The sequence below is a fragment of the Mustelus asterias genome, unplaced genomic scaffold (assembly GCF_964213995.1).
Source record: "Mustelus asterias unplaced genomic scaffold, sMusAst1.hap1.1 HAP1_SCAFFOLD_106, whole genome shotgun sequence".
Lineage (NCBI taxonomy): Eukaryota > Metazoa > Chordata > Chondrichthyes > Carcharhiniformes > Triakidae > Mustelus > Mustelus asterias.
Window position 1 is genome coordinate 553,845 of NW_027590150.1, and position 24,376 is coordinate 578,220.

Consider the following 24,376-nt stretch of genomic DNA (forward strand, 5'->3'; position numbering starts at 1 on the left):
TGTTGATGGTCCCAATTCCCCGGTCAATTGAGATCAGAACAATGGCAAAAATGCATCGAAATAGTATTAAAAGAACATTATAAAACTGACAAGAAAAGCGGGGATTGCTGGAATATTCTCAAAGTTCTGTATCTCATTTAAACAGCAGCGTCTCTTGTACCTGATTTGCACCGTGTTCTATGGTACAGCATAATCTGATTTCCATTATTGAAAAGTTCCTCTCATAGCTGCCAATGAGTGGAGAAATGATCAGGTCATAACCTCATTCAATGGAAGATAAAACATTTATTCTTGTAATATTGTGAAATGTGCCGCAAAGTCCTGATATCCCGTGTTCCCAACACCCGCGAATGTTAGACAGCCGGTGGCCAATAGAGTGAGTTGCAACAATTTGGATGCTGAAAGAGAACTTTAATGACCTCCGTGTCCATTCATTCATTAACTTCTCTGTCATAAGTCGGTTTAATTTTATGTTTCTCTGTCAACTCATTATTTAATGATTAAGAGGGCGTGATTCTTATTATTTTCAAATGGCTGTCGTCGAGATTGAGGTAGTTTGACAAATATAAGGAGAAACATTGTATTGTGTGAGAGTTTCTTCTCATCTCCAAACCCAAACTGTCCAGTGATAGCCATCCACACTGTAAATGCAGTCACTTTGTTCATCCCCCATATTTAGTTACAGAATTCGATAAACATTCTTTTGATCAATTATGCTTTATTATTGTAATGTGACAGGGATTCGGAATTGTTACAAAATAGACTGAAGGTCTCCTTATTTTCCAAAAATGTTATTTCAGCATTTTTAGATTTGTGCTCTTCTTGGGGGCGAGGTAATAAAAACACCATATTTACAATGGAATTAGTTTTCTAAATAAAGAAATGATGAACTGCAATATCACCATCAGAAATAATGGAGACATTACAATGAACATATTCAGCCAAACAAATATCCCGACACAGATAAAATGGCCATTTTAATATTAACCTATTCTAAATCTGGGACTCCATTCTGTTGGGGTGTGGAAGGTGGAACCTGGATCCAGTCGCCGCCTCCAGCAGGGAATCAACAGGCGGCGCCTGGAAAGCCGCCCCCTTCTGCCGGGTATTTAAATGCCGCTCACTGGGACCGGAATCAAACAGTCCGGGAGCTGGTTTGTTCACTGATTTCCTGACACAACCATTTCCCCCAAATCACCAGAAGGATGAGGTCAGCGATTTCTCTCAGTTTCTTGCTGACTTTCTTATCCGGTGAGTAGTTTTATTTTTATTGTGCAAGTCTGACTGCTACTGTCTCAGTGTTAGTCTATCTCTGGAATGTTCCAGAATCAGCAATCATTTCACCAGGATTAATCCTCGGGGTTTTTGATCTATTTTTACAGGTGTCCAGTCGGAGGTTGTGTTGACTCAGCCAGAGACAGAGACCGGGCTTCCCGGAGGCTCCCTCAAACTGACCTGTAAAACCAGCGGCTTCAATCTTGGCAGCTACTGGATGGGCTGGATCCGGCAGGTTCCTGGACAGGGGCTGGAGTGGCTGACTCTCTACAAGGATTCATCTAACACCATCTACTACGCCCCAGGGATTCAGAATCGATTTACTCCGTCCAAAGACCTTTCAAACAGCATCTCCGCTTTGGCCATGACGAACCTTAAAATCGAAGACACCGCCATCTATTATTGTGCAAGATGGCACAGCGAGAGGAACCAGGGTTGGACCCGGACAAGAACAGCTCGAGAGGGAATTCAGCAACTTAACTCATAACCTGAAGGTCAGTATCTGTTTTAAATGTGATATAACCGACAGTGGTCAGAACCAAACCATAATCGTGTTAAAAAAGTAGCAAAGGAAGCATTTAACAGTAAAATTTAACAAACTCACCGATATAACGGGGTGAGATTTTCACTGACTTTATATTTATTGTAGTTTCAGCAATTACAACACTGGATATATTACTCGTTTTAATATTTCTGATAGATTGTGTTATATAAACAGTTGCCTACATTTTAAATTAGAGCAGAACTAATGGTCCATTTGAAGTGAATATTGAGCGGCAGTACTGAACAGAATGAGTGCAGTTTTTGTGTGGGTGTGTGTCACTGTGATACTATGGGGGAGCCACAGTGCTGAGAAAAGCGACACCCTCATACAAAAACCTCAGAGAAGGACTTTGCTTAAATTTGTGATCAGTGCCATTGTCGAATGCCAAACAAAATGGGGTTGAACAAAATAATAGGTAGAGGCAGCATTGTTTTTTTAAAAAAGATATAAAATACTTCAAATTTATTGTTATTGATTTACATGCTGAGTGTGCACAGAGAAGGTAAAAGTTTCTAATCCCCTTTATCAATATTATGACCAGTAAAAATTGAAATATCTCACTGACTCACTCTTAAACGAGATGGAAACAGGCTTTTGAAATAGCAGTGGAATTAACCATCTGCATGATACAGTTAACAATCTGCCGCAGTATTTGTCATGCTGTGTCTCACTGTGATAACTGGGTGGCACAGCAGTTACTGTCAATACAAAAACCCCTCAGCACCAACTGATTGAGGCTGGATCAGTGTAACTTTTAAATTCCAACTTTAATCACAGGACAGTATTATTTATGTCCAACACTGACCACATGATAAGAATGAATATGGAAAATCTGTGATAATTACTCAGTTATCAGTTGGTGTTTTCAATAACATGTTCATGTATTCCTCTGTGAAATATAAAACATTAGGGTCATTTATAAATGGAGAATGGTATCCAGAAATACAATTATAATTTAATGAACATTAATTGACTTTGCTTTTCCTCTGGTATTTGAATATTTAAAATAATGGTGGTTTTGTGTCTATTTTGTGCAGGGACCGTTATTGTACGACACAGTCCAGGGAATGTGGCACTGTGACTACTTCGACTACTGGGGACAAGGTACCATGGTGACGGTGACTGCAGGTAAGAACGATGCACTTATTGAATAATTGGTTTACATGTGTCTTTGTTTTATATTTTTGTCTATACTTATAATCAATTTGTTTACTTAAATGTGGGTTTGGTGGATTGAGAATTTTTACAATGTTTCCTGTGATTCTGCTGCAAAGGGGTTCTAGAATTCTGCTGTTTCTTGACACTAGAGGCTGCTGAGCGATTCAATCCCTAATTATTGTGATTTTGTGTTTATCTTTTGAGGCTACTGTGTGGCTGGGTTACTTTAAAAGCCTGACGTCTGTTAAACAATTCAGCGTGTCGGTCATGTTTAATCTCGGGGACATCTAGTGGCTGCGGGTTGTACCATCTACTGCTCAAGTGTTTGAAATCTAACCCAATATTTTTTTAAAGTTCTAAAATTTCTAGATTAATCCAGTGAACATGTTCCACTCACTAGCAGTGCTGGTGCTGCTATGCAATATTTCTGCTTATTATAAACATTAATTACTTTGGTGATGGGTGGATTGGCTGGAATTTATATTAAAATTTTCTGTCAATGTTACATTTGATTCTGTTGAAAGTGTTTGTAGAATTGAGCTGCTTCTGCAGGAAGCGGGGTTCAGACTCTCAGTGGTGCGTTTTTTCTGGTGAGGAGATTATGTATCTGGGTGACTTTAAGTAAGTAAAATTTGTGAAATAGTTTGGTGTTTCTGCATTGTTTAAACTCGGTGACACAGCTGTTACACGCTTTGTGATTGAATATGAACAGTCTGCGGGTTTACAATTGCTTGACGCATGACTGCAGGCAGAAATCAGACAGGCTTTAGTGTGTTTGTATTTTTAAAATTTTAAGTGATAATTGCAGGTTAAACTAAACCACGGTTTACGCCGCTCGTTCAGAACATAGTTTGTCACTGCATTCACAATCTGAGGTACCTGCAATGTTTAATCTCGGTGGCATTTGATGGCTGGAGCTTTTACCATCCAAATGTTTGAATATGTTTGAAATATATTCCAATCTGAATAAAATGTGATAACGTTTCAATACTAATTTGTTGGGCATATTCCATCTCCTCGCAATGCTATTGTTATTATTCCAGATTCATGTTTCCTTTAACAATTGGTTAAGAGCTGGTTTGCTAGATTCGATATTGAGATTTTCTTGCAATGTGACATTTGATTCTGTTCAATGGATAATTGAGCTGTTTCTCCATGAAACGGATTCATTCCCTCATTGATGTGTTTTGGGGTGTTTCCGTTGAGGAGATTCTGTGGTTTGGTCACTATGAATGTTTAAAATTTGTGAAATAGTTTGGCTTTGCTGCATTATTTCTGCATTGTTCAAACTCGGTGCCACTGAGCGGTTAGACGTTTTCTGGTTGAATGCAAACAATCTTTGAGTTTGAAAATCCTTGTAGGGAGAAAACGAGCAGGTTTTGGAAAAAAAACTAAAATAAAGATATTACAGCATTTTTATAAATTTTAACTAACGCTTACAAATTAAAATACATCATGACGTACAACGCTCATTCGGACACTACGTCGTTGCTGCAATCAAAAACTTCTCATTAACAAGTTTAATAGTAAAATTAATATAAATCAAACAATTATTAATCGGTAATATATCTCCATATTCACCAAAGATTACTTTGTATTGATATAATTTAGCAGTCATCCCCTTTAATAGTTCTGTTGTGCTTTTCACACAATTAACATGACCAGAAAAATTTCCAGACTGCAAATATTTTGTGACAATTCCAGAAATTATTTCAATGATAACATGCTGTTTCCACAGCAGCTCTCAGCTGAACACGATACTTGGCATTAGTCGTTATATCCCAGATTAAGTTCGCATTCACTGGAATACGAGTTTTGCAGAATAAGACGTTGCTTTTTGGCTATTTTTGTATCCGAATACTACATTTTTTTCCTGTGCAGTCGCAACCAGATTATTCCTTCCAAGTAATTTGTAATTGGATACCGAGATAATTAATTACTAATCTCATCTCAAAATTTGTGAAATGGTTTGGTGTTTCTCAATTGTTTCTGTATTGGTTCAACTCAGTGATACTGAACGGTTACACGTTTTCTGGCTAAATGAAAATAAAACTGCGTTTGAAAATTCTTGGAGGGGTAAAGTAAACAGGTTTCGGAAAAATAAAATAAATATATGTTAGGACTTTTATTCATGTTAACTGATGCTTACAGATTAAAATAAATCATGAATTACAATTCTTACTGTGTCACCGTATCTCTTCAGGGACATTACACTACCCTGAATCTTTTATATTTGATGTGCTCATTTTCAGAAAAAATACATTTTTGCCCAGTTTTCGGGATTTGAGACAGACAGGGAGAGATAGTTAAAAGGCGAAGGGAGTTTTGAAATGAACATCAGGTTAATTTAAAATATGTATTGATTTTTTTGTTGTTGTAATTTGACCTTTGATCAATTAGAATCAAAGAGTTTGTATAAATTTGACAGAGTGAACAGAGTTTTCTGACAGGTGGAATTCGCTGACACTCAAGCAATTGTTCATATGATTGTGTTTGAATTGTAGTAAAGTGTCAACACAAACTGGCTAGAGATGGACAAGTTAATGCTTGAAATTCAAAAAGATTAATTTATGTAAAAATATTCTGATACTATAAAAATAATATTAGCTCTGCACTTAATAATAACATCATGTCTCCCATTACTGCTGAACTCAGGATAGAATTATGGGAAGAATAAATGACAGAATAGAAGAATTGATTATATCTGAACCTTATGTTTAATACTTGTTAAATATTATAATGAAGAAAAAGTCTGGACTTATATTCTGCATCGTGCTTTAGAGGATTTGAATCAATTGTCCTCTTTGTGTTTGCACTGTTTAATTCAGATTTTCTTTAATTAAACAATGTGTTCAGTAATTAAGTTATATGGATGGGCTAACTTTTTACATCTAGAATGCATTATTATTGATTTCAAACTGCCAGGCCGTTACAGCCTATACAAATTCAGAAGTATGCATTTTTAACACGTTTCTAGGTTATAATACGATATTTGTAGTAAAAGTGGAAAAGTAAAATATTACAATGTGATTGGATTTAAGTAAATGAATGACAGATTCTGAATGTTTCCATTCAGTAATTTGAAATTATTGTTTAACATTGTATAAGGTTTAATTGTAACCTAATTATTTAACAATGCTGGAGGTAGAAGCACGTTTTGAATGATTGAAAACTCATTTTATTACAGAGTTCAAATCAGCTGATAAGAGAACTAACTGGCAATTAACAATAACTTAAAATATAATATTGCTGCTGATTAATTTAAAACAAAAGAACTTGAATATTGTACAGGTGTGCAAAATACAATTAGTTTTAGAGAATATTTAATTGTATCGAAAATGAATTCAGAAACAAAACATTTCTTTACTCAGCTATGCTCAGCTCGATAAAGTATTTTGCCTTGATTATTTTGTTCATTAATTTAATTAAGAAATTAACTCGAATCAGATAATGATTTTCAATGTAAATGTTTCCTGATTTGTTTAATTCTGACTGTGTCACTGCATCTCTGTTAGGGACATTGAACTGTCCTGAACCTGTTATTTTTCATTGCTCATTTTCAGCAAAATTACATTTTTACATAGTTTTCGAGAAGTGAGACAGAGAAATAATTAAAAGTCGAAAGGAGTTCTGAAATGAATATCAGTTTAATTTAAAGTAGGTTATTGATTTTCTGTTGTTGTAAGTTGACCGTTGATCAATTAGAATCCAACAATTTGAATGAAATTGACAGATTGAACAGATCTATCTGCTGGGCACTCGATTGTTGCACCGTTTGTGTCTGTTCTGTTTCTGTGCGCGTGGTCACTGTGTTGGCACCAAGAATCTGCCTGACTGGTTATAAACCTTTTGGTTCCTTCCCCTGTATTTCCGGGAGTGAAAATTGATTTATTTCTTCAATAAACTTGTATCTGTGAGAAACGTGACAGGTTGATCTGATGTTTGACTCGGAGTCTCAGAAATAAGATCCCTAAAGCACACTGTGACCGTTAGAGAGAGCAGAAACGTCAGGCTGCAGAGAGAGATTTGGTTGATTCTTAACCAGTGATATACCGGCTTTGGGAACTTTGGATGAGCAAATGCAAAGGGAGATTTACTATATTGTACTGTATACTATAGCGGTCCCTGACCTGTTTAGTAGAACAGTTACAGGGTCAAATTCGTTTGCATCTTATTCTTAATTTCTAAAGGCAATTTAGAGTCGCTTGCAAAGCAAGAATTTTAAATATGTCCCTACATAATTGTTCCTTGGGAAAGAATTGATATTAAGTATCCTTGAATAACTGCAGTGCATATGCTGCAGGCGTCCGCCGTGCTGATGGGCAGGAAGTTCCAGGATTTTGACCCAGCGACTGTGAAGGAACTGAGATATTGTTTCAAGTCAAGATGGTGTGTGTCTTGTCGGGGAGCTTGCAGGTGATAGTGTTCATATGTGGCTTCTGCCCTTGTCCCGTTAGGCTGTAAAGGCAGTGGGTTTGGACAGTGCTTTCTATGGAGTCTTGGTGAGTTGCTGCAGTGCATCTTGTATATTATACACTGCTGTAACTGCTTGTTAGTGATAGAGAGAGTGAATAGGGTGACTGAGGGGGTTGGGTAATCTTGTGGGTGGCTTTGTCCTGGATTGTGTCAAATTCCTTGAGTTTTTACAAGTTTCGCTCATTGAGGAAAGAGGAAATTATTCAATTGTGAACTGACTTGTGAAAGATTTAAATGTTTTTCCAACCCTTGGCCCGCGCTCCGTATTGTGCTCACTTGTCACTCCCATTTACTGTGTGAGTGGGTGAGTGTGTATGTGAAGTGAGGGTGTTTTTCCAGACTGAATCAGCCAGAGAGAGACTTACACACATCACACACTCTCACACACATAAATACACACATACACATTCTCATAGTCTCTCACACATGCACACATATATATTCACACTTACTTTGTCTCTCATCCGATCTCTCTCACACACCCATACACATTCTCTCTCTCACGTTCTACATACATTCTCTCAAATACAAATACACACATACTCTCGCTCTCTCATACCACCATACACAAAAGCACTCACACGCACACCCCCGACACACATTCTCTCTTACACACAGACACACACTCTCACATAAGCACAGTCTCACACTCTCACATGCACTCTCTCTCCCACACTCTGTCACACACGCTCAAGCTGTCTCACATTTATTCACACACGCTCTCTCACAATTCCTCTTGCGCACGCATCTCTCTCTCTCACTCACACATACACACACGCATATATTTCTAAAGCTCTTGCACACACTATCTCACACCTGTACATTCTTGCTCTCACACACTGGCTCTCTCATAAACACACTCTCTCACAAACATAGACCCACGCACACACTCGGACACACACTCTTACACACAGACACAGTCTCTCACATAAGCACAGTCTCGCGCACACATTCTCCCTCACACACACACACATACACACACACACACATGCACTATCCCTCTCACATTCCCTCTTCCGTGCTCTCACTCCGTCTCACACACATTCCCATGCTCTCTCTCTCTCATACGGACACTTGCACACGCATTCTCTCACACAGGTACGTTTTTATCTCTCTTTCACCCGCTCACTCCCTTACACATTATCTCACACACGCACAATCTTGCTCTCAAACACTGTATCTCACAAACACCCTCTCTCTCTCACACGCACACAGTCTCTCCGTCTCTCACACACGAACACACATGTATACACAATGTATCTCTCTTAAACACTCCACCTATCACAGACACATGTCCTCTCAACCGTTATTTCACTCACACACACTCACGCATCCATTCTGCATCATTTTCACAGTTTTTCTCACTCACACACACTCTCCCCGCCCCTCCACACACACACACGCACACACATATACTTTGAAGAACAGAAAAATACTCTCACACACATAAAAAATAACTCTTCAAACACACACACACTCTCTCGCACACACGCATTCTCTATCTCACATATCCTTTCTCTCACGCACACTCTCTCCTCTTGCACACACAGACCACTTTCTCAAACACGTGCAAAACACTCATGTGTCTGACACACTCTCACACACATAAACCAACACAACGTCTCTCTCTCTCACAAAAATTCTCTCTCTCTGTCTCACACACGCACACACACACACACACACACTCAAACACATCGCTTCTATCACCCACACACATTGCACATATCGTTCTCACTCACACGCCATCCCATGCACACTTTCACACACTCATGAACATATTATTTTGCTTTCCAATAGGCACTCCCTCTCACACATACTGTCTTTCACATGAACACAACACTCTCTCCCACACACACACACCCTCCCTCAAGCACACACACTCACTTTCATAGACACCCTGTATCTCATATAGACACACTTCTTTTCACATAAACACACACTCAATCACACACCGAAGTACTCTCTCACACAGACTGCCCACACACACACTTTCAAGAAGAGACACACTCTCACACACAAAGAATAACTTTTCAAACACACATTCTCTCTCACACACACACACGTTATCTCACACACCTTTCTCTCACACACACTCTCCCCTCTTGCACACACAGCCCACTGTCTCACACACGTGCAAACGCAGTCTATCACACACAGGCACCCTCACACATACATTCACCCTCTATCTCTCTCACACAGCCAAACACCCTCTCCACTTTCCATCTCACATACGTCAGAGTAATTGTCCTTGACATCATAAATTGAAGCATAGGATCCTCCAGTGCAGAAGGGGCCAATCAGCCCATTGAGTCTGCACCAACAGCAGTCCCACCAAAGCCCTATCCCCATAACCACATGTATTTACCCTAACTAGTCCCTCTGACACTACGGGGCAATTTAGCACGGCCAATCCAACGAACCCGCACATGTTTGGACTGTGGGGGGGAAACAGGAGCACCCGTAGGAAACCCAAGCAGACACGGGGTGAACTTGCAAACTCCACACAGACAGTGAGCCAAGTCGGGAATCGAACTGTGAGGCAGCAGTGCTAATCACCGTGCCACCGCCCACCCCCCCAACCCCCGCTAGCATTTGAATGAGGGTGGGATCGAGGAGCCCGAGTAAAACTCAAGTCAATAAGAATCGGCGGGAAATTCTTCTCTGTTCGGAGTCATACTTAGCACAAAGCAAGATGGTGTTGGTTGTTGGAGGTCAAACATCTAAGTTCAGATTTCACTGCAAAAGTTCGGCAGGGGATTGTTCTGGGACCAACAATCTTCTACTGCTTCACCAAAGACATTCCATCCAACATGAGGTCAGAAGTAGAGATTTCCATGTGTTACACCGGACACAAAGACGCAATAAGTAAGAAGGGACTTGGCTGAGACCAAGGCCGCCTGGCTCCCCAATACTGGTGTAAACCTGCTGTTTGATTCCTGTGCGACCCATTCTGGTTGCGCTGTCAGCTTCCCTTCCAGCTCCCTCAGTCTGTCTATTTATTAACTGATACGCGTTTCTTAAAGAAAGGCACCGACATTAAAGCAGCTGCCCGGTGATCTACACTGCTGCCTGACTTTACACAGCCCTGTTACAGAAAGCTGATCAATGTAGACAATCGGGAAAAGATCGATGGAGAGGAAGAGGAGGAGGTGGCCCACTGACTCTCTCACCCCCGCCCACACTTCCTCACTCACCCTCAATCTCTCATCCTCACTCAAAGAACTTCACTCACTCACCTTCACTTACCCAACTTCCCTCGCTGACACACTCTCACTCACTCATCCCCACTCACTCATCCCCACTCACTCATCCCCGCTCACTCATCCCCGCTCACTCATCCCCGCTCACTCATCCCCGCTCACTCATCCCCGCTCACTCTCCCTTGCTCACTCATCCAACCTCACACACTCACCCTCACACACTCACCCTCACACACTCACCCTCACACACTCACCCTCATACACTCAGCCTCACACACTCACCCTCACACACTCACCCTCACACACTCACCTTCACACACTCACCTTCACACACTCAACCTCAAACACTGAGCATCACACACTCAACCTCACACACTCAACCTCACACACTCTACCTCACACACTCTACCTCACACACTCTACCTCACATAGTCACCCTCACACACTCACCCTCAGAAACTCACTGATCCTCATTCACCCTGAGTCACTCACCCTCACACCCTCACTCACTCACAATCACTCACAAACATTCGCTCACTCACTCTCACCCATCCTCACTCACTCACCCACACTCACTCACACACCCTCACTCAACCTCACTCATTCAACCTCAATCACACATCCTGAATCACTCATCCTCACACCCTCACTTACTCACTCACATTCAGTCACCCTCATTCACTCACTCTCACACCCTCACTCACGCACCCGCATTCATTCACTCACACTCACTCACCCTCAGATACCCTCATTTACTCACCCTCATTCACGCACTGTCACTCAGCCACCCACACTCACACACCATCACACACTCAACCTCACTCACTAACCCTCAGTCACTCACCAACACTCATACTCACCCTCATTCACTCACCCTACTTACCCACCCTCACTCACCCAGTCTCACTCACTCTCACTCACTCACCGCACTTACCCACCCTCACTCATCCAGTCTCACTCACTCCACTCACCCTCACTCACTCTCCCCACTTACCCACCCTCACTCACCTAGACTCACCCCCACACACTCAAGCTCAATCACCCTCTCTCTTTCACTTACGCCACCTGACCCATTCAAACTCACTCAGACTCACGCACCTACATTCACTCACACACCCTCACGTACTCACCATCACTCAACTTCACCCACCCTAACTCACAGATCCTCAATCACTCAACCTCACTCAAACACCTTCACTCACTCATCCTCACTCATCCACCCATCCGCATTCAATCTCCCTCACAGTCTCACACACCACCCCCAATAACACACCCTGACTTACTCACTCTCTCACCCTCATTTACTAAGTCATATTCATTCCCTCACCCTCATTCACTCGCTCTCACTCACCCACCTTCGCTAACCTTCATGCATCCTCACTCACTCACCCTCATTCATTCATTCTCGCTCACCAACATTCACTCACACACTTTCACTCACCCATTCAGCCACCGTCACTCACACACCCCCTCTCGCACACACCCTCATTTACTAACGCCCTCTCACCCTCACCCACACTTACTCACTCACCCTCAATCACTCATCCTCACTCAAAGAACTTCATTCACTCACCCTCACTTATCCACTCTCTGTCACTCACACACCATCACTCATCCACTCTCACTCCTTCACTCACTCATCCTCACGCACTCACATTCTCTCACTCACCCTCACTAAACCTGTGTGTGGAGGTCTGCAACGAGAGAGAAGAACGATCTCAAGCGGCAGTTTGGTGTTCAAATGTGGGAGCTGCCCTGCGAATGTGGAGAGCTGGGGGAAATCCCTGGGGGCTCAGGGCCAAGGACAATGGCAAAGAGCGGGGGAGAACAGGAGGCGTGGTAAAGGGCAGAGAGCAGGGGGGGGGGAGGGGGGAGGGCAGAGAGCAGAGGCGGGGGGGGGGGGAAGGAGGGGTGCGGAGGAGGGCAGAGAGCCAGGAGAAAGGGCAGGGAGCCAGGTGAAAGGCAAAGAACCAGGGGAAAGGGCAGAGGGACCAGGGAAAGGGGAGAGAGCCAGGAATAAGGGCAGGGAAGCCGGGGAAACGACAGGGAGCCGAGGAATAGTGAAAGAGAGCCCAGGGGAAAGGGCAGAGATTCAGGGAGAAAGGCAGAGAGTCAGGGGGAAAGGGCAGAGAGCCGGGGTAACGGTCAGAGAGCCAAGGGAAAGGGGAAAGTGGATAGGGAGCAGGGACACCGGGCAGAGAGCCGGGGGAAAGTGTAGGGAGCCGAGGGAAAGGGCAGATAGCCGGGGGAGAGGGCACAGAGCTGGAGGGAAGTGTAGAGAGCCAGGTGGAAGTGCGGAGAGCCGGGTGAAAGGGGTAAAGAGCCACAGGGAATAGCAGAGAGCCAGGGGAAAGGGCAGAGAATCGGGGGAAATGGGCAGAGAGTGGGTGATCGACGTGGGGAGTGAGGATGTGCAAAATAGAGCTAGCACCACAACCAGATCATCTGTAATCTCAGTGAATAATGGAGGAGACTTCAGGGCCCGAATGGCCAACTCTTGCTATTAATGTCTGACCCTTCAATTAGTCAATGTTGCAATTATTTGAATTTGTAATCACATTGAGAGTTTCCTGGTCATTCAGTAAGTATTCATTCCGAAGGTAGTTTTGAAGCAAAGTCACTCATCTTCGTTTTGTGGAGTGAGGGGCAGTGAGTTGGAGAGAGGAAGGGACATCAGTTAGTTTGTACATGGGCAATATCCAAAACTACAATGTGGATATGCCGACGCCAGGTTGGGGTGGGCACAGTAAGGAGTCTCACAACACCAGGTTAAAGTACAACAGACTTATTTGGAATCGTGAGCTTTTGGAGCTCTTTCATCAGGTGAGTGGCTGATATGAATGAAGAGACAACTTCTTCATCACAAAGTGCTGTTGTTTGAGAAATAGCGAGTGCCTGAAGTAATGGAGAAACTCTTTACACTTCTCTGTTAATCTAATGAATGGTATGTCATTACAATGACATCAAAATGTTTTTGTCTTTCCAATCTGATAGAGGTCGAGACAGTGATGTGAGTTTCTACAAAGATGGCGATTCTCAAATGATAGGAGTAACAAAAGCTGAAAGGTGTATGTAGGTCTTAATCGGGAAATATTAAGTTAAGTTCATAATTCTAGACAAATCGTGATGTAGAAACATAGAAAATAGAAGCAGCAGTAGGCCATTCGGCCCTCTGACCCTGCTCTACCATTCACTTTGATCACAGCTCATCAATATCCTGACCCCGTCTACTACCCATATCCATTGATCCCTTTAGCCCCAAGAGCTATACCTAATATAGAAACTTACTTGTATAAATATGTTTGACTAATTAATAAACGCAGGTAAGAGTCTAACTTGTTGAATCGACTATTCTTTCCCAGCGACACCGTCTCTGCCCAATCTGTACAGCCTGATCTCCTCCTGTCAGCAACCCAACACCGGCGGCTCCGTCACCTATGGCTGTTTGGCGATGGACTACTCCCCAGAAATCACCAGTCTCACCTGGAAGAAAAATGGACAGCTGATCACCACTGGATTTAAGACTTACCCATCAGTGAGAAACACGAAGGGAACCTACACCCTGAGCAGCCAGTTAACCATCACCCAGTCAAAGGGAGAGTGCAGCAAAATCGACTGTGAGGTTCGACACAGCGGCTCAGTCAAGAGCATTGAAATGCAATGTAAGTGTTGTGGAACCTGGGCAAGACAGGGGCGCTCTGATTGAACTCTATAAGGCCTTTGTTATAACTGATCTGTAGCATTCTGAAAAATTGAATTATGCAAAATCCAGGTAAGTGTCTACTGACTGAAAAGTTGCTCAGAATCAAAGAACAACAGAAATGATACTGTGCAGAATGAGGCCATTTAGCCCATCATGTCTGTGCTGGTCAAAAGGGAGAACAAATAAACTAGCCTGACAAAGTAAGCCTATTTTCCAGCCCTTGCTCCGTAGCATTGCAGCTTAAAGCAATTGAGATGCAGACCCAGATACCTTTTAAGTGACCATGCTCCCTGGTAATTGAGCCCTCCACTTGGGGAATGAATTATTTCTGCCTACGTCCCTTATTTTTTTGTGAACCACAATTATGTCACGCCTCAGCCTCCTCTTTTCCTAAAGAGAACAAACCCTGCCTATCCAATCTCGCCTCATGGCTGCAATTTTCAGTCCCTGGCAACATTCTTGTAAACCTCATCTCTCGCCAGAGTCATTACGTTATTCCTGCAACGTGGTGACCAGAACTGTACAGCAAACTCCAAACGTGGCCTAACTAGGTTTTATGCATCTCCATCATTGCATCACTGTTTTTGCATTCAATATCTCACATAATAGAGGAACTAATCCGATATGCTTTCTTGATCAACTTTTCCAGCTGCCCTACCATCTACAAGGACCTGTGGACGTGCACTCTAAGGTCTTGCATTTCCTCAATCCCACTTAACATTCCAGTTTATTGCCTTGCTTTGTTTTCCCTCCCCAAATGCATTGTGTGGCACTTTTGACCGTTGAATTCCATTCGCCATTTCCCTGCCAATTCAACCAAACCATGGATATAATTCTCAAATCGGCAGCTATTTTGCTCAAATAAAAGAACTAATTTATAATTAATGTCAATTGAATCTTCAAGTAACGTCTGAACATTTGTTTGTTGAAGGCCCAATCGTTATCACCCCAACCGTTATCCTCACCGTGAGTTCCAGTGAAGAAATCACCACCAGAAAATTTGCAATCATCGTCTGTTCAATCATCGATTTCCAGCCAAAGTCAATGACGGTGAAGTGGCTGAAGAATGGACAACCCATGGATTCAGGAATTGTCACCTCTCCCGCCTATGAGGTGAACAGGAACTTCTCGGCCAGCAGTCGGCTGACAGTCTCCGCTCAGGAATGGATCAGCAAAGCGGTCTATACCTGCCAGGTCACTCATCAAGAATTCACTCAGAGTCAGAACATCAGCGGATCTCTGGGTAAGAGACTCAAACCGAGGATAAAATAAAATATACCATTCCGATGTTAATCGGAATTAGGGGTCTATTAAAGTTAGTACAAAGCACAGAACAACTTCTAATTTGCTGTCATGTGGTTTGCTGCATTAGGACAGTGCCCCATTCAGAATTTCATCACAACAGCAATTTTTGTTATTCCTTCATGAGATGTGCATTTATTTCCCATCCCTGAGGGCACTTAAGTGTCAACCACGTTGCTGTGGACCTGGAGTCACATGCATGCCAGGCCAGATAAAGACAGCAGATTTACTTTTTTAAAGGGCATTCGTGAACCAGGTGGGCTTTTACAACAACGGCTTCATGATGATCATTTGACTTTTAATTATAGATTTTTATTGAATTCAAATTTCACCATTTGCAGTGGTGAGATTCGAATCCGTGTCTCTTCAATTAGAGTCTTGTCCTCGGTCTCTTGGATTACAAGTCCATTGACAATACCACTGCCTCCCCTTGAAAGAGTGTTTCTTTCTATTTTGAAGTAACATAGTGAGCGAGGCGGCCTTGATGTCAGCTTTTTTCCTGAGACGGCTGGTAAGATTTGGAGAAACAGTTGGTGTTGGACTGTTTCACAGGTCAAAGCGGAGGGGTTAAATGTTGGAAAGTGCATTCACCCTAATAATAAATCAATGACAAGTGCTGTGTTCCTGAGTAGGGGCATGGTTTGGAATGCTGCAATGCTGATTCATGAGAATGATACCGCTGCTAATATATTTTAATAAAGAGAATAATTTCACAGAACAAGCTGGTTTTCCATCGTCTATAGAAGTTTAAAGGCGATACTTAGAGGTTGATATCTCGAAGGCGACTTTTTCTCCTTCAGGCTGAATACTACTGTCCTGCTTCTGAAGAGGGAACTTGGGTTGATTTTCATTTGTCATTCACAGGTCCTTGCCAGTGCCATGATTCCACAGTGACGATACAGCCACCACCAATAGAACAGGTCTTACTGGAGGCAACAGTGACCTTAACCTGCATCATTTCTAATGCTCCTTATGGAGTCAATGTGTCCTGGATCCGAGACAGGAAGTATTTGAAATCAGAGATTGCCGAAAAGCCAGGAGCGGATCCTGACAGCGTGGTCAGCAAATTAAACATCTCGACAGAAGCCTGGCTGAGTGCGGCTGTGTTTCACTGCGTGGTGAGCCATCAGGATCTACCGACTCCTTTAAGAAAATCCATCCACAAGGAAACAGGTGAGCTGAGAGATTGAAGCAATAAATGTGTCACTGTGTCTATTTCCAGTGTCAGTGTACTGGTCAATATTTAGTATTCAGTGCATTAATGGTGTCCCCTGAGTGGAAACTCCACTAACTAAAGACTCTGGTCCTGCAGATAGTTTTAGGGGGATATTTGATGTGTTGATGAATGAAAAGTGAACTGAAGGCGATGTTATTGGATTTAGATCGAATAAGGAGGGAGGAGCCTGATGTGGAGCATGAAAACCAATAAAAAAAGCAGATCAGTTGGGCCGAAGAGCCTGATTCAGTGCTGTAAACTTTCTGAAACTTTCCAGTCCAACCCGCTGAGTTATTTGAGAAAACAATTGCGTTCAACTCTCCTCCAAGCTGGAAGTCAAAAATGGAAACATTTAAAATCGAAAGCGAAGCACATTTTTCTGATACCGAGCCAGCAGTTTCATTGTCTCCAGAATTCTCCAGTTTATTGACATTTATTGTACTTTTTCTGCAGATCCAAATCCGCGGGAACCGTTCGTCTCTGTCCTCTTGCCCTCGGCAGAAGAAGTCTCCGCTCAGAGATTCGTCTCCCTCAGCTGCTTAGTGAGACGTTTCTCCCCTCGAGAGATCTTCGTCAAGTGGACCGTCAACGACAAGCCAGTGAATCCTGGGAACTATAAGAACACCGAGGTGGTCGCGGAGAGCGGGAATAGCTCCTTCTTCATGTACAGTCTGTTATCCATTGCAGCGGAGGAGTGGTCCAGCGGCGCTTCTTACTCCTGTGTGGTGGGACATGAAGCCATCCCCTTGAAGATCATCAACAGAACAGTTGACAAATCCAGCGGTAAACCCAGTTTTGTGAACATTTCCCTTGCACTGATGGACACCGTTAATTCATGTCAATGAGAATCACTCGGTTACATTAAAAACTTCAATAAAAAGAATAAAATCTTTTTCCTCCAACGATAAATGAAATACCCAATTGCTTAATTGATTGATTTTCAATTTTACTTCCACTATGTATCTTTGGTTTGAGTCAGGTATTTTCACGTCTTGGGCCCAAGCCTTGTTGAACCAGTGCACCCAGCTCAGATACACCCTGGGTTAGAGACAGAGTAGAGCACATTCATTACAGTATTCTGCAAAATATCTTCACCGACTTTCCTCCCACTGAGGAGAAATCTGACAATTTCAACATTTCTGACAAACAAACACAATTTAGATCTCGGTATTCCTGCTTCTCTCATTGTCCATGCCTTTACCATTGATGTCAGCTTTAAGCTGCTGCACCACACCCACTGGGAACTGAAGTGAGGGTCACACAGAAACATGGAGCAACAATCCCCCATCAGAGAGAGGAGAGAGTGAAATTGTTAACATACCGGACTCCTACTCACCCAACAAAGAGAGGGGAGAGCAGCAGCTAACCCATGTACCACCACTTCCTCAATGAAATGAGGAGGAATGTCATTATTTAATCCACTCACCTCCACCTCGTCACTGGTTAGAACCATCAGGCACATTGCTTCACCGGGTAGAGAGAGGGAAATTATGAGCTCACTCTCCTCCCTCTTCGCAAGTAACGTGTTTGGAAGGGACCAACTCTCTACTAGAAGAACCCAGTTGCCAACAGTACAAATTAGCTTCTGGTTTATTTGCTGCAGAGTTTGAAGTATCATTATCCTAATCAATGTGATGCATATATACTTATGCAACATAATTATAAAATGTTTCTGCACTCTTGTTCCTGTTAATCATGTCCTGGCATTGATTTCCCATAATGCAAATTGAAACAAATGATTGAATCCTCCCCGGTTTTTACTGTTCTGTCCCTGATGTTTCTGAGATGCATCAATGAATGATTTCATTCGTTCTCCTGATATCACCGTGCCACTCACATAAACTACATTCATACAGCAAAACATTGAAAATATGCTCCATTATTCGTATTGTTTGGATCATTTTCAGTTAATGATTGCGGTGAAACTTGGAGCAACAGCTAAAAAATACACACACCCACAATACTCCACAAAACTGTCACAATTATAAATACACACATAAGCGCACACACACACACACTCACACACACACACACACACACACACACATCGACACAAATGCACAACTACACACACAAATACACATACTCACACATATGCACACAAATACAGAAAGACACATGTAAATATACACACACAAACGCATGCACATACCCCCACACACATACATATACAGAAATAGGGACAGGCACATTCAAATACAGACACAGAAACACACAAATACACAACAGATACACTTTCACACATCATAGGTACACTCAATACTTGCACAAACGAACACACATGCAGAGAAACAAGAATGCACACACAAATGCACTCATGGGCAAAACATGCACAAACAGAAATACACACTTACACAAATACACCCACACAAAAATACACCCATACACAAACACATCCGTACACAAATATACATAGGGACACACCCATTCTCTCTCTCTCTCTCTCTCTCTCACACACACACACACACACATACACACGCACACATACACACACACACACACACACATACGAACACATAGACACGCGCTCTTGGACAAACAGACACTAAAACAACAACATACACACACATAATCAAATATGTACAAACGCACACATGTACACATGAAACACAAGTGCATACACATACACATACGTGAGTAGGTACAGACTCAAACACAAACACATACATGCATAGACACAATACAGACAGATACACACGCATGCAGACCCACATAAATACACAAGCACATACTTAGACTCAAATAAATACATATATTAGCACACGTTCACGCTGATAGGAATATAGATATAAAGACACACAATGTTATACACATTCACAAACATATATGGAAATACATATAAACAAATCACCAGACTGCATATAGAAGAACAGACAGCAAAACATTTACACACAAACATGTAGACGCAAACATTAACATGCTCATAGAACAGAACACCATAGCACACATTACTGCACATCGAAACACAAATATACATCAACGTACCGTTATAAAGAATGTCAACACGTGTATACATACACTGACATGTTAACAGGCGTGCACAGACGCACACAGAAAGGGAAACAGTAAGTAGTCACCTGATGAAGGGACAACGCTCCGAAAGCTCGTGCAACCAAATAAACCTGTTGGACTTTAATCTGGTGTTGTGAGACTACTTACTGTGCCGACCCCAGTCCAACGCCGGCAACTCCACAGAAAGGGAAACAAACATTATTAGAGTGACAGAAATTAACACATAGCAATAGGCATAAACACATGTGCACGCATTAATAGTGGCATTAATATATATTCATAGACTTCACACAATAATAGAGTCATATATACACAATGACAAAAGAATAAAATATGCGCACAGATGCAGACACACAACTACACAAATCAACAATCACTGGCAAATGAACGCGTACATTAACACTCATAATCACATATTAACTCAGAGCCAAAGATTAATGCAGAGCACGAGATGCTCATGCACACGCACACAAATGCAAAATCTTCAATACAAACGGTAGGCAAATGATGAAAGTAAAATTTAAACGTGACTTTTTAATGGAGATATCCACAGATTTATTATCCCAATGTACAATGAACATATAAACACGCTGAGAAACTGAATTAAGCTCACGATCGACTGAATATTTCCACCATAAAGAAGCACAGATCGGAAATTACATCCCAACTCTTAAACAACAACATTCACAGTTTACAGATCAGTAACCATCTGTGAAAACAATCATTGATCAGTGAACGTTCCTCGATATCAGTCATAATACTCTTCAATAAGGGATAGTTCCGAATTGTCAAAAAATCAACTGATTTTCAAGAAAACATCTTCAGTGCTTTCTGACATGGACTGTCCAAGGAATGTCAATAAAGATCAGGTGTGAAAATAGTTACGGAGATTGGTTACTGAGTGTCCTGAGCTTAAGAGTAGGTATACATTGAAAATTAAGTTCAAGAATAAATGAACAGTTTAAAAAGGAGAACGGGGAAAAGAAAAATAACAATAAGATTACCTGGATAAATAAAGTAATCTAATTTCCTCTCCTGGTCTCCGTCCCCTAGACTCCACCGACCGCATCTGGATTGAAGACAATGAGGATGATAACAGTAACATCTGGACAACGGCTTCCACATTCATTGTCCTGTTCTTCCTGAGCATTTTCTACAGCACTGCGGTCACTCTGGTGAAGGTGAGATGATTGAATGCACTCACATATCAAACTGACAGAATGGATTTGAAAAATCTCTCAATGTTCCACTGATTAAAAACTCTAACTTTAATGTCCCGCATCATAAACATCTGCTTCATTATTGTATCTTTCTTTTACAGATCAAGTGATGGGTTGAATTTTGGATGCTGCAGATTTCCCTCAGCTGATTATTATGATCTCCGTATGACACAAATACAATATCTGCTCTTGGTGACTCTATCAGTAAAATTCTCTCAGTTTATCATTCTGAATCTGTAACTGAGACAATCATAGACGGTATTTCAGTTTTCAGAGTGAAAAGCACGAGGCATTTTTTGTTATAATGTAATTGTGGTTAACAGTTTCCCCATAGTTTAAATATCATGTATAAATAAGAAACTTTTCTCATTCCTTATCCATATTTGTTAATTCCTCTTTCTATTAAGGTCCTGTTTTCTCTTTCTGGTGTATGTAACAGATGTACAAATATTGACGGATTCCCTGTGCATGTGTTGTGTTGTGTTCTCAATGTGAAGCTCGATCGTTAAATTCACTTTTCTAACTTTAAAAAATAATGTCGCTGTAAAATATTCTCTGAATTTTTAAAATAAATATTGAATGAAAATTTAACCATCTCTGGCTTGGTTTAATTCCGTTTTCCAAAGCCCATCAACTCCGCCCCATATTCCATATTATACGGTTTCCCCTCTTTCCCAGACATGTCTGTTCCCCAGTCCTGTGCGGGATGTGTTTGAACTCAAGGCCGTTCAGTGAAAGAGTCACTGCGCCACCCAGTGGCCAATCCGTATAAAGACACCTTCATCTCTGCCTTTTTATGATAAAATCCAGAGACAGAGCGAGTGAAGAATGAGGAGAACCTCGGTGATTTCACTCATAAACTGGTCTGTCACTGACCGAGTTTCAGGTCATTCTAAAAAGCAAAGGCTCTATTTCATCAGAGGCCGATGCAGGACAGTGTGTGGCAGAAGATAGTTTCCTTTACACTGCCCCTTAAAAAAACCACGCTGCAGCGTGGGTTAACAGTGTGAATCTCTCTATATTTCGTCCGATGAAATACTTACAAGGCAGACATGCCACAAGCTAGATAGAGAACACATACAGAGCAGAGGTGCAAACCATGAGGTGAAACCAAGAGACTGAGGTGCAGTTCACATAAGCACATAATAGATTACAAATTTCCAAATTAAGGCGAGTGCTATGGGATAATTTGAGATGACCAATACTGTATTTAACTACAGACAATATAAAACTCACGTGGCAGATATCTCTGTGTAAGGACGGAACATTTATTTAAAACAAAAACAGAACTATCAGCTGCTTGGAGATGACCAAAAGGGTTAAGAAGCTCTGGAATAGAGCGGCAGGATCTTTCCGATGCATCTAACGTGTACCATCAATAACAGATCAATTATAGATTTTCGTACCGATCGTTTCGACCTCATGTTAGTTTAAGAATCAATTACGTTCAGTAAACATACATCAATAATAATTCCTGACAAGTTGCTCAGGCAATCGCATTTTACAACACAGCATAATGATATAGAAACATAGAACCATAGAAAATTACAGCTCAGAAACAGGCCTTTTGGCCCTTCTTGGCTGTGCCGAACCATTTTATGCCTAGTCCCACTGACCTGCACTTGGACCATATCCCGCCACACCCCTCTCATCCATGATAGAACCATAGAAAATTACAGCTCAGAAACAGGCCTTCATATCTCCTTCATCCATTTAAATCGGAGGCTGACTCATCTGTAATCAGTATCTGGGAGAATCAGGAAGGTGAGATAGAGTCATAGAGTCACAGAGGTATAAGCATGCAAACAGGCCCTTCGGCCCAACATGTCCATGCCGCCCTTTTTAACGACAAAGCTCGTCCTAATTGCCCGCGTTTGACCCATTACCCTCGATAGCCATGCAACTCTCTATGCGCTTTTTAAAAGACTGTCTGGCAGCTTGTTCCAGACACTCACCACCCTCTGTGTGAAAGAATTACCCCTCTGGACCCCTTTATATCTCTCCTCTCTCACCTTAAACTTATGCCTTCTCGTTTCAGGCTCCCCTACCTTTGGGAAAATATATTTACTATCAAGCTGATCTATGCGCCTTATTATTTTATAGACCTCTGTAAGATCACCACTCAGCCTCCTACGCTCCAGAAATTAAAAGCCCCAATCTATCCAACTACTCATTATAATTTAAACCATCAAGTCCCGGTAGCATCCTAGTAAATCTTTTCTGCACTCTTTCAAGATTAATAATACCCTTCCTATAATAGGGCGACCAGAACTGCACAAAGTATTCCAAGTGTGGCCGTACCAATATTTTGTACAACTTCAACAAGACGTCCCAACTCCTGTATTCAATTTTCTGACGAATGAAACCAAGCATGTCGAGTGCCTTCTTCACTGCTCTGTCCACATGTGACTCCACCTTCAATGAGCTATGAACATGTACCTGTTGATCTCTTTGTTCTAGAACTTTCCCCAACGCCCTACCATCCTGCTGGTCTAGTGGTAAGGGTTCAGCGCTTTCAGGGTCGCAGACTGGCTTCGATATATTAAGATTTAATGTTTTTGATAAACAAACTTGAATTACTTCCTGATCGAAAGCAACTCTGTCAGCATCAGTCGAGTGAGATTTTGCTTCCCAGTTGGAAAAGTCACATGGGCAACAGGCTGAGAACAAACACAGATAGTGAAAAGGGGGTGTTCGGATGCAAAGCACTGACGATGGATGTGGTGATACAGGGTAAAGTCTGGGTAATGGGTCAGATTTAACCGTGTGCACTGACAGAAAAATCACTCATTTGTGGATGAAAATCTCGGGCGAAATGACAAAAAACTTCTCACTGAATGAAACACTAAACTATTTGACTTCGACTGATTGTAAGCAGTTTTCATTCAGAAAACAGTAACTGTGAGATTAGCAAAGCGGGATGGAGACAGTCTCAGTTTGAGAGGTGATGCAGCAACGTTTAAAATTAATGAGAACCAATCAACGTTGTCCTTGTCCATCAATCCTTGTGTCAGTTAATCCATCCTGTCTTGCTCGCTATCACAGGGATTCTTTTCACTGTGTGATTCCCGTCCTAAATGCTGGAAAAACTCATCAGCTCAATTAATGTTTCATGCGAAACGAGAACAACTGAAATCAGAACCATTATGGAAATGTTCAAATGTGACCGGGGACCTTCCACATGTGAGGCCAACGTGACAACCACTACACTACAGAAACACGGCGATGCATGCATGTGAAACAGATCCGGCTAACTGGCGGAACAACTAA

At 41.9% G+C, this 24,376-nt stretch overlaps 1 protein-coding gene and 1 gene segment (V, D, J or C); one reads left to right on the forward strand and one right to left on the reverse strand.

The window, feature by feature from the left end:
• LOC144484402 (uncharacterized) overlaps positions 1–24,376 on the reverse strand; it is a 529,373-nt gene that overhangs the window by 144,714 nt on the left and 360,283 nt on the right. The window lies entirely within an intron of this gene.
• On the forward strand, positions 1,143–17,777 carry LOC144484391 (Ig heavy chain C region-like). The segment is given in 7 exon segments: positions 1,143–1,251; positions 1,383–1,709; positions 2,879–2,947; positions 14,016–14,315; positions 15,288–15,599; positions 16,523–16,831; positions 17,328–17,777. Coding segments are annotated over 7 exon segments (1,755 nt in total).